The following is a 14,681-nucleotide window of genomic DNA, read 5'->3' on the forward strand; positions in this document are numbered from 1 at the left end:
AGTTTATGTTTTTGCAACTGGAGCAGATGAACTTTGGCAAGAAATTCACCCAAACTATACGAATGATATACCAGAAACAAGCAGCAAAGATAATGGTAAATGGAGAACTAACAGAACCGATTGAAATAAAGAGAGGTACAAGACAAGGCTGCCCATTATCATCGCTACTCTTTGTCCTAACACTAGAGGTCTTAAATAGAAAGATCAGAGAAGAAGAAGAAATAAGAGGAATGAAAATTAAGAGAGAAGAGTATAAATTGCAAGCGTTCGCAGACGACTTAGTTTTTATTCTTGAAGATCTGTTAGAAACCGCACTCAAATTGTTAGAAAGAATAGAGGAATATGGAGAAGTAGCAGGCTTGAAAATAAACAAAGATAAAACAAAGATCATGACAAAGAATATCCCAGCTACACAAAAGGAACAGTTGTCAGAAATGTTGCAGATTCAAAACACAAGTAAGATTAAATATTTGGGGATACATTTATCACCTAGATGTAGCACTCTTAAAGAGGATAATTATATCAGATTAAAACGACAAATAGCAATCGATTTGGAGAAATGGGAAAACTTGCATTTATCAATGATGGGAAGAATCTCCACAATTAAAATGAATATTTTACCTAGAATTCTATATCTGTTCCAGACAATCCCAATCAGACTGGGTAAGGATTTTTTTCTAGATTTAAATAAAATAGTTTTGAAATTTATTTGGCAAGGGAAAAAAGCTAGAATAAAACTTAAATTACTACAAGATGTTAGACTAAGATGAGTTTTGGGTTACCCGATTGGGAGCTATACTATCAGGCAGCAAATCTGATGTGGATTAAGGAGTGGATATTATTAAAAAAACTCTAGATTACTGAACGTAGAAAGTCACGATTTGCTGTTGGGATGGCATGCTTTCTTATGGTATAAGGGAACTAAACCACATGGTTATTTTAGAAGACATTATATAAGGGAGGCGTTGTTGTTAAATTGGGAAAAGATTAAAAAATTACATTATTTAAAAATTCCAGTCTGGACATCAACAATTGAAGCATTTTCGTATCCGATAATACATAAAAAGGAACAAACAGTTAGATATACAGAATTATTGAATACAGAGGGTGAGCTCAAATCTAGCCAAGAGTTGAAGCAAGAAGGGATGGAAATGAACTGGTATTCATATGTACAGATACAATCTAGATATAATGAAGATAGAAAAACTAAAGGTCTCTATAATAAAATGACTGAGCTAGACAAAATTCTAACAGGTACTGATGAAAAAGTAATTAAAAAACTATATGGATATTTATTGGAGTTTAAATTGCATGAAGAACAAGTTAAAGAAACTATGATTGCTTGGGGAAAAACTTTTAAGTATGGGATTGATTTAGAGAATTGGCAGAAATTGTGGTCTCAAAATTACAAAATGACAATGTCTACTGCATATAGAGAAAACTTGTATAATATGTTTTACAGGTGGCATCTACCCCCGACCAGAATCGCAAGAATGTTCAAGAATAAATCAGAAAGGTGTTGGAAATGTCACCAGATACCTGGCTCATACTACCACATGTGGTGGACTTGCACTGAAGCCAAAAGATACTGGACTAAAATCCACATGTGGTTGGAGAAAATGATACACAAACAAATAGACTTTAAACCAGAGGTCTTTTTATTGGGAATCTTACCAGAAACCTACAACAAAGACTTAAAATATTTGATTGTAAACGTGTTAACAGCAGCCAGAATTGTATTTGCAAAAAACTGGAAAAATGAAACAATACCAAAAGAGGAAGAAGTTATTTGAAAAATAATGGACTGTGCCGAAATGAGTAAATTGACATTTGAAATTAGAGAGCAAGAGGATGAACAATTTTATAAGATATGGGACTTGTTTTATCAATGGCTAAGGGAAAAAAAACAAAACTTTGGAAATGAAAAATGATACACTTATGCCTTAGTTGGAAAAAGTAAATGATGATATAATTATACTGTGAAATAATTCAACAATGATATAAGGAAGTACTAATATAAGGTCTGGTGATATAATGTATAAGGTTAAGAACTTACTAATAAGATCTCTGTTTGAAGGTATGAAATGCAAGGTTAACAATGAATAGAAGTATATTCTCTGGGGGAAAACAATGCTAATGTTAACTGAATATATGTTGTAGAAGGAAAATGAGGCCTTTAGTTACATTAGAGGAAATATCTGAGATGGTAAATATTATTTGAAGATGTAGATGTTAAAACAACCGTAACCAAACGACATGCTGCATGTGATGATGGCTTTTTTTTTCTCCCCCCCCTTTTTTTGGACTTTTTTTTTTTTTTTGGCCTTTTTGGCCTCCCCCCCCTCCCCCCACCCTTTTTTTTTCTTGTTTTATTTTGTTTTTTTTTTTGTTTTGTTTTTTAAACCCGTTTATTGTGGTGTTTATTAAATATACAACAGAGAGATACGGGATGTATATGCACCTGTGATCAAATGACATATTGTATGTGAAGATGGGTTTCCCCTCCCCCCCTTTTTTTCTTTCCCCATCTTCTCCCTTTCCCATTGTTGTCTGTGTAATAAAAAAATAAAAATAATTTTTTTAAAAAAAGGTGATTCACATCGGAGTCCCAAATCCTAATTACTCATGCAAAGTAAAAGGATCAAAGTGACCCATGGGGAAAGAGATATAAGTAGTTCAATGACAGTTTGACACAATATGCATCTGCTATAGAGCAGGGAACAAGCCAGTAGCAGATTAAGAATAATAAGAGATGTAGTGAAAATAGAGATGCTGTACGATGTTTTTATATAAACTGACCACACCTGAAATATTGTGTACAGTTCATCATCCCTCAAAAGGGATACAGTAGAACTAGAAAAGGTTCAGAGGAAGGCAGCTAAGGTGATCAGAGGGTTGGACAAACTTCCTATGAGGAAAAATTGTAGTATTTGAAGCTCTTTAATCTAGACAGGAGGCAAATGAGTAAATGCAACAGAGGTGTACAAAATTATGCATAGTGTGGATAAAATGGATAAGGGATTTCTATTTCCTCTCATCCAAATATTAAAATCAGAGATCACCCAATGGAATTAAATCCTGGAAAAATCAGGAAAGATACTTTGTTTTATGCAGCGCATTCTATTTATGGAATTCTGTATCACAGGATATGGTGCTGACTACCAACTCGGCTGGCTTCAAAAAAGGGGTGGACTAATTCATGAAAATCATGGAGATCAATGGCTATTAGCCTGGTTGGATCACAAATGCTTGTGAAAACCATCTGCTGAGAAACTAGTTGGCTTCTCTGGGCAATTGGTTGGCTATTGTGAGAACAGACTTCTAGACTAAATGAATCAGGGGTCCAATCCAGCAGGCACTGCTCATGTTCTTATATTCAGATTTATTTATTTTTTAGCAATGTGATATGCCAGTCCTGGATATAAACCTATACATTTTCATGTGGAGCTATTGCATTATTATTTTTTCCTTTTTGAGCCATGATCACAAGTTCTAGCTTATTTATTCATAATGTTTTATAGTTTGAATCCCTAGTGCTGCGTAACAGAGTGAGCTCCCGTTACTTGTCCCAGCTTCTGCCAACCTAGCAGTTCAAAAGCATGTAAAATGCAAGTAGAAAAATAGGGACCATCTTTGGTGGGAAGGTAACAGCATTCCATGCACTTTCGGCATTTAGTCATGCTGGCCACATGAGCATAAAGATTTCTTGGGACAACGCTGGCTCTTCGGCTTTGAAACAGAGATGAGCACCACTCCCTAGAGTCGGGAATGATTATGTGCAAGGGGAACCTTTACCTTTACCTTATATTTATCACCTCCATAGATATATGTGAAATGGAATTTGGAGAAAAAGCCATCTCAAACCTTTCTTCTCAGCAATGGGACAGCATGTCACTGTGTGATGGGGTCAGTTTTTTGAACCAGAGGTGTACTGTTTTGCAAGTGTGACAATTGAAAAAGGAAACCAAGATAGTGTATGCTTTTTACTATAAACAGTGATGCTTTCTAAATAACAGTGATGTTATTTAGAGCAGATATATAGATCACACTAGTGGGTGTTCACCTAAAGTCAGGTTTCCTCCTAAGTCTCCCTCCCAGAGACTATCCTCCTTTATCTCTTTATCTCCCTCCCTGGCTTGACAAAAGAGGGTGAAACAAAAGGAATTGACTTGAATTTACTGTAATATGATGGGCATGGCTTGACCTCTGCCTAGAACTGCTCAATCAAACACCTGCTGCTTCTTCTCCATTGGGAAAGAGCCTCTCTCAGGTCTTATGCCCATTCCTTCCCTAGAAACCAGGGCTTCTCCACCAACAGCCTGATCTAAACCTCCTGAAGGGTCTTCAGTGAAGCTGCCATCTGCAATTAGCAAGCTTCCTTCTTCTCATTGTTGTATCTTGGGTGGAGACCTTTTCCTTTTGTGTCTTCCTTTCATCAGGGAAGCATCCACAGATCATTCTCCATCCTGACCAGGAACCAACAACTGCTCTGCACATTTCTATCTCTGACTTTTCTTTCCAGCTACTTTGTTCATTCCATGCCCAGACTTTTCCACTCTCATCCTTTCTTTCTCTCTCTCTTTCCAATGTTTAGATTAGATTGCCAGCATCTCCTCCAGTAACTGAGTGGTTAGGTAACTCCCACAGGCTGTAGTTCTCAACACCTATACCTTAGCCAGGATCAATGGGATATCTTACCCAGGGGTGAAATACACTTACCTTTGCTACCGGTTTGGTAGCAATGTGAGTGCACCTGTGTGCATTCACAGGACCTTCCATGGATGTGCAGAGAGTGCTGCAAAGGTAAGTGAACAGCAAGGGGGGGAGAAATTCCCTGTGCCACACAATTTAGATTAGCTAGAAAGGAAGAACTCCTGCTTTCTAGCTAATATAAATCATGCGTCACAGCTGATCGTCGGAAAAACCAGTTCACCCAAACTGGTAGCATTTTTTTTTACTACCGGTTTGGGTGAATGGATAGCATTTTATAGAAATAGCAGTTAGACTTAGTTATAGGACTTTCAGCCCTCTCTAAGCGGTTTACAGAGTCAGCATATTGCCCCCAACAACAATCCGGGTCCTCATTTTACCCACCTCAGAAGGATGGAAGGCTGAGTCAACCTTGAGCCGGTGAGATTTGAACAGCCGAACTGCAGAACTGCAGTCAGCTGAAGTAGCATGCAGTGCTGCACTCTAACCACTGTGCCACCCCGGCTCCTATATTTTTAATACTGGTTCGGAGGAAACGGACCAAACCGGTAGCATTTCACCCCTGATCTCACCATATCAACCCTGATATGCCAGGTCGGTTCATACAAACACAGAAGAGAAACATAGAAATCTGACAGGAGCAAAAGATCCACTACGGCTGCTGGAAATTGGTTCTAATTTTCCACTACATTTTTTGTGAAGTTATTAATACTTTATACCATCTTGTTTGACTTTCTGCTTGACAGTTTTGAGGCCTCAATGTTCTTAATAGTTGCCTTAATAGTTAAAAGACTGCCTTCTAGTGTCTTCATCAAGCCTTGTGACAGCACAGCTGCCCTTCAAGGTCAGAAGTGAGCTTCTGTTCTCCCTTTCACTCATTCCAATGGCTGACTCACACTAACAGAAGGACAGCCAGGCCAGGTTGTCATATGCTGGGAATGGCAAACCTTTTTGGCATTGAGTACCGAAACGGGAGCATGAGTGTGCCAGAAACCAGAAGAGCAGCCACCCGGTACGCATGCCGGGAAGATGATCTTCTGGTTTCTGGCGCATGTATGCGCACTGGCAGCCTGGTCTTTTGGTTTCTGGTGTGCATGTGCATGCAAAGACCAGCTGGCCAGTGCATATGTGCACACTGGAAACCGGAAGAGTAGCCACCTGGTGCATATGCCGGGAAGGTGATCTTCCAGTTTCCTGTGTGCGCACGGGTGCCGGGCGGTTGCTCTTCCGGTTTCTAGTGATCCCACAAGCGTGAAGACCAGTGTGCTGGAACCCAGAAGAACAATGGGCAATGGATCGTGTGCCTGGAGAGATGGCTCTGCAGGTCATTTCTGACACACATGCCATTGGTTCGCCATCACGGTCATATGTCATTAGGTATGAGGGTTTTTTTTTAAGCATTGATTTTTCAGTGCTTAAAAATTTGAACCAGAGTTATAGTATCTGAGTGCAAAAATCCAGATGATTACTAGATAACATTATTTTCTTACAAGGACCAATTAGTATTCTATACTATTGAGTTCCCCGTGGAAACGAGAGCTAATTATTGGTGAATTTCATTTACTTTTAAGATACCACTTTACCCTAAAAAGCAATTGAAGAAAACAGCTTGACCAGGAATAACATAAGGAAGGAGCCCCAAGAATGAAATAAATGATATTATTTGAAATCTCACTATCAAATCTTAATTTGCATTGAAGATGTTTGTTTACTCATTAGCTTCAAAGGGCAAATATCTAGTATTGGATATGTTATCTTTATGTCATATCTGAAATGTGAATGTAATGAAGAAAACTGAAATGCTCACCACTGCTGAGCTATGGCTCTTTCATTTTCAATCATAAATGAAAATGCAATCTGTTTATTTTGCTGGAACTCTCAGAACCTTTAACTGGAGCTTGTGGCTCGTTGATAATGATTTTCGCCCCCAAGAAAATATCATTATGTTTTCCAATAATGAAAAAGAGTTGAATGCATGGCAGTAAACATAATAACAGGAAAAACAAGTAACACAAATTTTAAATTCAGTGAATAATAAAACTCAAAAGATAGTTCAGCGGGCAATTTTAAACAGACTGTATTTATTCTGGAGGTACAATACAATGTGTAAAAATATATAAGCAACTTAAGAGTATATCCCATTCATTTATTATTTAAATATAGCTACATTTCTCTTTATTTGGCATGCCCAACATACAAACATGAGGAAAAAGATTGTTTTCATTATAAATGGGAGAGAGAGGAAGAGGAAGCATTAAGAGAAGTCTCGATTATAAAATATGGCTTTTTCTTTATAAGACAAAGACAAACTACAATCAGTGGTAAGTAGATCTATCTACTTTTATTTTACTCAGCAAAATCAATATTTGCCAATGTAAACATAACTCCTGGATATGCAGGGTTGACAACGCAGAGCTGAAAGTGTGTCAAATATTGGAAGAGGATTACATTTTATTACTTGAACAACCATTACTTGTGAATGAGAGATTTCAACCCACATTTTGAATTTGAATTACCAAATATATATAGTTTAGAAAATGAGGTAGTACAGCCTTGAAAGAAAACGTAAGGACAGTGGGCTACAAAAAGCTCCTCTTCCCATATCTCTCAGCTAATTGTTGGTAAACTCCCAGCCATTCTGGGGAGATTCTTCTATTCTAGGTAGAACACAATAAATGTATTGACTTAGACCCTTCATAAGAAGATCTGATTGCTTGCCCCTGACACTAACCCAAGCAATCCTCCTGAACCCAAAATCACATTTTGGGAAACCCAGAACTCCCATTCATTTTTTCAGAAAGTGTCCAGTATCCCTTGAGCTCCGGTATAAAGACACTACTGACAAGCGTTCACATCATTACTAGCATATTTGTCTTTTATGAAGCCAGTTGACGCATCTTGGCCATTGCATCAAGGATTTAAGAAATGCAAGATATTTATAAATAAATAGCCTTGGTTTTTGAACTGTTCTTTCTCTCCAACTCTTTTTCCTGGAAGATTATGTACACAAAATATATCATGTCATGGGGTTAAGTGTTTCCACAGGATGACTCACTGAATAGCATTACTTTAATCCTTTATATGTTTGCATCAGCTCAGCATTGAATTTAACTCCCTGTGGATTAATTCACTGGATCAAGTGACTATTTTTTTATATTCTCACAACACATGAATCCTCTTATGGATCCAGGTAAGTGTGGAATTCACCCATTGGTGAACAATACAACCTCTCCAATTTTTCACTTGAAATAGGAGTGCACACTTATAATAATGTTTACCTCTGTATGGCTAAAATACTTCACTTGCTGATTTCTGCCCATTAAGTTGTATTAAATAGATATGAACAGGAAATTGTATTTTTCTCATAAATTGGTGACCCCATCCAGAAATTCCCAGATGACTTTGCAATAGCCATTAGTATGGATTATTGTGGAGAAATTTCTTCTTGGATATCATTAACATAAGAAATGTGTGGATTGGCTAGCCTGAATTTTTGTGGGGTTGTTGTGGCAAATTCAGAATTGGTAGGTGCCTCTTTGGGATAATGAGTGGTTCACTGTTGAATGGCTCATCTCCCCTTTTGCATTGCCATCATCTCTCAGACACTGATTACAGTTTTGTAGCATAATCAGCAATATGTTGTCTTCTAAGGCTAGATTGGTTAAATTTAGCAACTCTAGGCAGCAAAAAATATTGATAATTAATCAGCACAAACTACCCATGTTTATTATGACTGCAGCTATCACAGACTGCTGGCCATTAAGTGTTTGAGGTCTGTAATTTGCACATACATACAGGCACACTTTCCTCTCTCTGAGCCTTTTTATTGTACAATTTTCTATTTCACTTCTCTGACATTGATCTTTCCTCCAGATTTCCCAGGCAACAATCCTTAAAAGTCATCCAGGACATGGAACAGCCTCTTAACCGATCCTTTTGTATTTGGAATGTTCTGAAGTGGATTACTGGGACTTTTAAATTGGGTGAATTTTGTCAGTCCATTGCGCAGTCTGGAGTTTTCCTATACCTGTATCTTTTCTCCACTGACATTGGATGGGAAGTACATGAACATCAGGCTCAGCCTTTCACCCTGCAGGTATCAGCAGCCAAAATCTCCTTGGCACTGGCTAGAGACCAATGCCAGCAATCACTTTATTGTTCCATAAGCATAAAAAAGAAAATACAAGAAAGCTTCCGTATTTTGTGCTTTCCCTGACTTGAAGGTACAGCAAGTAGGACCTTTGGCTGCAGATGTTGGTGAAATCTATGCAGGAGTTTTGAGCAGGCTTTCGCAGAAGCCTTTTTGTTCATTATTTTCTTTTCGCAGGAAAGGAAAATATTCCAGATCAGGGCAAATTGCTAATGTGGCAGAGTGTGCTGCTTAATATCCTACAGTATTACCTGACTTTGGGTCTGCAAGAAATATAGAAATGTCCCTTTCAATTTGGAAACAAGATATTAAAGATAATTTTGATGACTTTCTTAGAAATATTGACTATGATCTGATGCCTCTGAGAGATATGGTACACTATCAAGTTTTAGCATTGAAATGTTCTCAAGAATCTTCACATGTAACGTTATACTTTACACTAATATTTGTATGCATGTGTGGGTGGTGATTGGTTGGCTGACTCTTTAAGTCTCTGTGCTGTAATGGCGTTGGGGCCAAAAATAAATAAATTGAAGGTGGAAACTCCAATGGCAACAGCACTTAAGACTTATATACTGCTTCATAGTACTTCTCAGGCCCCTCTAAGCAATTTGCAGACTCAATATATTACCCCCAATTTGGGTCTTCATTTTACCAATCTTGGAAGGATGGAAGGCTAAGTCCACCTTGAACCAGCAAGAATTGAACTGCTGGCTGTAGGCAGAATTAGCCTGCAATACTGCATTCTAACTCCTGTGCCACCACCTTGGGAATCTTGATGTACTAGGGCAAGGGTGTCAAACCCATGATGGCACGTTGTCACGTGATATATCACTGTGGGGGTGAGGCCAGAGTTTGACACCCCTATACTAGGGAGACCATGGGATGTTATTAAGATGTTGTGTAAAAGAAAATAGTGGTCAATAACTTTTTAAAGGTTCTTTTATGTTACTTTAGCAGGTGTTTGGTAAAAATTACTCAGAAATATATTTTTATTGTAGGATAGAATTGTTCTAAATTAAGTCTGTGTGTGTGTGTGTGAGAGAGAGAGAGAGAGAGAGAGAGAGAGAGAGAGAGAGAGAGAAATAATAACCATTGGTAAGCAGTAGAATATTTTAAATAATTGTTTTATATTAGCATTATCATCTTGGTAATCAAAATATCAATTGGAAATTATGCCTAATAGAGTGGGCCATTTTTAGATCAGCCCTCTGGTTCTCTCCCTTCTAAATGGATCTGGAACTGAGAGAATTTCAGAAGTCTATGTTTTGGGAAGCCTTTTAAAAGAAGGACAGACGTCTGCAAAGGAAGACATGCAGCCAATCTAAAAGATGAACATCTCACTAGCTTTAAAAAGTTATAATTCTTTGGAATGATAAAAAATCATGTCAGCAAGCCAGGATTATTCTAACCTCAGCAACTTTCAGATGGATGGATTTCAACTTCTAGAATTCTCCAGCCAGAGTTAGGGTTAGGGAAATTCTGAAAGTTGTAACCAACCCATCTTAAAGTTGCTGAGGTTAAGAAACACAGTTCCAGGCCTATACTTGCAAAACTAATACATACTGATAGAAAGGACAAGTACGAAGAACAGTTCTTAACTATGGCGCTTCAGTGACTAAAGCAATAAACTGGAATGAAAACACCGTAGAGAGGGGAGGGAGATATTTAGGCAAGCATGTGTGTCATTGTAATAAAGCCTGCCAGGTGATCATTTCCAAAGCTTCACATTCCTTGATTAGCACAGCTCGAGCACAATGCAGCATAAAGATTCAAGCAAATGTCTCCTGGAGGTTGAGCAATTTAAATTGACTAGCAGGGAATTATATCTGATACACCCCCCCCCCCCACACACACACACACAGACACAAAGCAGAGTTGGGTTATGAATTGCTTTAATGTAATGAAGCAACCAAACATAGTTTGGCTCCTGATAGTGGAAAAGAAATCACTGTGACTTGCAGTTTCCACTCCTGATGAATGACAGTGGGCCATCCACAGCACACAGCTTCCGGCAGACGTTCCAACTCTGTGTGTTCCTAAACTCTCTCAGCCTTTCCAAAATAAAAATTCCAACCAATTTTTTATTTAACAGTCCAAGATTTCACTACGATAAAAATTGTAACCTATAGCAAAGGGATTCCTTATCACTGCAGATTCAGGACTGCTGTTTTCTTTGTTAAAATGGGAACTGCTGGTTTATAAGGTAATAGACGACTCCTTAGCTCAGTCCAGAGGTGGTATTCAGCAGGTTCTGACCAGTTCTGAAGAATCGGTAGTGGAAATTTTGAGTAGTTCAGAGAACCAGTAAATGCCACCTCTGACTGGCCCCACCCCCATCTATTCTCTGCATCCCAGGTCCCAGCTGATCGGGAGGAAATTGAGATTTTGCAGTAACCTTCCCCTGGAGTGGGGAGGGAATAGATATTTTACAGTATCCTTCTCCTGCTACGCCCACCAAGCCATGCCACGTCCACAGAACCGGTAGTAAAAAAATTTGAATCCCACCACTGGCTCAGTCCCACATGGTCCTTGGGGGAAATGACATGGAAGAACATGAAACCTGGAATCCTCCCACAGGAGAATTAAATCACAGGCATGGTTAGATTTACCCGCGTATCATTCAGGAGTCCCCATAACACCCAATGGGTACCTTGCTTTTTTAAAACCAGGATAAGTTATCTAAGTCTTAGCAATTAGCATTATAGGTACTATCCAGATTTCAGTAGGCAAAACACAAAAAGGGAAACAGCTCAGGTAATTTAATCTTTCACATGCATAAAACAATATAGATTTTCTTTCTTTCAAAAGTCCAATGCTTGCAATCTATTGAAATAATAACAAGGACAACAGCAATAGCATTTAACAAATCATATTACCAGGATTTTCTGTAGTACCAAGGATAAATACATGTCTAAATTTTAAAAAATCACAGGCAGCAATCCTTACAACTGACCCCCAAAGTAGTTTGATTTAACATAAATATAATTATCCCAGGGCTTTGTTTGCAACCTCTTCCATCATTGAAAATCCTACCTGATTCACTTATCTTTGACTTTAACCCTGAAAATAACGAAGCGTAGATCATGGAAAATTGTTTACCCCATTTTTTGCCAGTTGCTGCTTGCCCATGCAAGGCAGGGGCTTTAGTGCCTGAGGTATAGGTAGTTCCTGGATGCTTTTAGGGAAATGAGAGGGTGGGAGAATCTGGAGGATGGTTTGCATAGCTTGGAGGTACAAGGATGCAGGCGTATTCCCCACCAGGCAGTTGAACTTGTCCTCTCCAAGCAGCACTGCCCAGGGTTCAGGATGCTCCTGCAAGACCTTCTGCATCTTAAAGCGGGGGCTAGGCATGAAGAGCAAGAGGTAGTCGAGGCAGAGGTTTTTGGAAGCCACGTTGACTTTGGAATCCCACATCTGTTCTAGGATGACATCCAGTGGAGTGAGCCCTTTGTTGTCTTCTATCCTAGGACAAGCTCCGTTTCCTAGCAAGATGAGAACAGTCTCTGATCTCAGGAGCTCACAGGCCAGGTGCAGAGGGGTCTTGCCATCTTCAAGATGAAAACAGCCGGTCCTATTGATGTAAGAGTTCAGGCTAGGCAGCTTGTGTGCGATGCTGATGATCAGCCCCAGGATGTCCCTCCTGTCATAGGTTACAGCCATTGCTAAATGAGGAGCAGAGGATGGGCAATAGCAAAAATGTTCTCCAGGAACTTTGAGAGCTTCTTCCGGAAAATGAGACAGCAGATACTGGGCATAAGGCAGGTGATTATGCACCACAGCATACAGCAATGCTTCTGAAGGGGAATATGTTCTCATGTTAGCACTCTCCTCCCAGTAGAAATATTCCATAGTCCTCATGTCCTCTAGCAACCACACAGGTTTGTGATCTCGGACAGCCTGGTAGAACATATAAGATAGAAACTTGCAATGCCTGCTCTGGGCATCCTGTAAACTGGATACATTACCACTGGCCATATTTTGAGTCTCTTTTGTGCAAAAATGAATAAGCACAAGAGCAGCAGTAGTAATAATTCTCCGCGCAACGGAAGGTTGGCTTTCAGTTTCAATGCAGGCTCCAGAGGCTGCTGCACCTTCAGGCTGTCATTGCAGCAGCTTGCTCTGGACTGCACCAGCCAGAATGCATAGCTCTGCTCTCATCTCCACCCATTCACTGCTTTCTCTTTCTCACTGCGGTGATTTTGTTGAAGTAAGCACAATCACGCCAGCTCAGTTAACCATTGATATGCAAGCAAGCAGCATGTGAAATCAGCTACCAGATTAGAATGCCAACAATTGTGATTTTAAAAAAACAAACAAACATAAAGAAATCTGATTAGAGGGATCTGTTTAGAGAAGATTATGATTCCCTTTGAAATGAAAACCACTGTTTGACCTGGGTGAAAATCCTTGGGGTTTTTTTTAGATGCTCCTTAAATAATGTCCATGATAATTTGGTCTCTTTATGATCCAACCTAGTGAACTCAAATATAAATTTCCATTTTACCCTGACAGATTATTGAATAATAGCCCTCCAGCACAAGCTTGTATACATCTGGCTACAGTAGCTGTGGGTTTCAGAAAATTCTGCTGTTCTGGGAAACTGGATGTGCAAATCTTTAAAAAGTGACACATGTAGCTAGTAAAATGAAGATTTTTGTGATGCAACGTGTAGGGATAAGATGCAAAGTGATGTTGTTAAGCAAGGCTAACATTCTGGATCTTCCTGGATTTGGAAGGGAGTAGTTTCTCACTGTTTCATTTTCACATTACCTACTTTACAGATTAGTCCACACTTGGTGTATTTTCTGCCTTAGAATGGTGGAAAACCATATGGCTCATTTTTGCCACTAGAGCCGTGACAGGTTTTTCAGCAGTCATTTTATTGGTCCTCAAATGCCCCTAATTTGCACAACCAAAATTTGGTTGCAAAATCTCTGATTTTTGTGCCATGATTTTTTGTTCCTTTCTTTCCTTCAAAGTGTAGAATTGGGGTGCTTATTTTGTACATCTAAATGCTGCCAAAAAGTGTTTCTGCCTTACCCTCTTTTGCCACCACTAAACCACTGAACACGTGTGTGTGTGTGCACACACACACTCTTTGAAGACCCCAAGAGCTGCTCCTTTTCTTTTAAGTGAGAACTAACTTAGAAAGTTGCTCATTTCTGCTATAATGTGCTGGTTTATTATGGGGGATTTTATATATAAGAAGGGAACTTTTACATGGAAATAAGACAAATCCAAAGTTTTGAAGACTAACTATTGAATATAAATATAGAAAAAAGTCTAGAAAAAAATGAACAGAATCAGAGCATTCCTCATTTTTCTCATCTATAACTTATATTAGCTTATTGAAATTTGGAAATATACAAAAATATTTTAGTTACTCTTTAGTTACTCCTTTCCTCCTCTTTTCTCAATTTTACTGTATATAAGCACTGAACAGAACTTCCTTTAATTGTATGATATTATAAACTACAATATTTTAATACCCATCATAAACATCTTCATCATAAAGTATACATGACAACATTTTTATGGAGTAACAGCCAGTTTTTCAGGCATTTCTGAAACACATTGCCTATTAGATGTTTACAATGGTGTTACTCTCCACCAGTGGAAAGGATACACCCATGTTTTGCAGAGCAGAATCACCATGATGATGCAGATGAGAAAATAGCCTGGAGAACCCACAATGCAAGTGGGAAGGTCTGCTCACAAAATTTGCCTCCTGCAAAGTATTAAGCTAATTAAAATGAGTGGCATCATCTGTAAAAAAAACCATAATAAGCCAATTTATAGAAACCACTTAGGTTTTTCT

The 14,681-nt window shown here is 38.7% G+C and overlaps 1 protein-coding gene across 1 annotated transcript; it reads right to left on the reverse strand.

The window, feature by feature from the left end:
* Positions 1–11,944: 11,944 nt before the first annotated feature.
* On the reverse strand, positions 11,945–12,838 carry LOC116507144 (ankyrin repeat domain-containing protein 9-like). Its single transcript, XM_032215092.1, has one exon. The coding sequence runs from the start codon at positions 12,836–12,838 to the stop codon at positions 11,945–11,947; it is 894 nt and encodes a 297-aa protein (XP_032070983.1).
* Between the last annotated feature and the right edge of the window lie 1,843 nt (positions 12,839–14,681).

This window comes from Thamnophis elegans, chromosome 4, assembly GCF_009769535.1.
Source record: "Thamnophis elegans isolate rThaEle1 chromosome 4, rThaEle1.pri, whole genome shotgun sequence".
Lineage (NCBI taxonomy): Eukaryota > Metazoa > Chordata > Lepidosauria > Squamata > Colubridae > Thamnophis > Thamnophis elegans.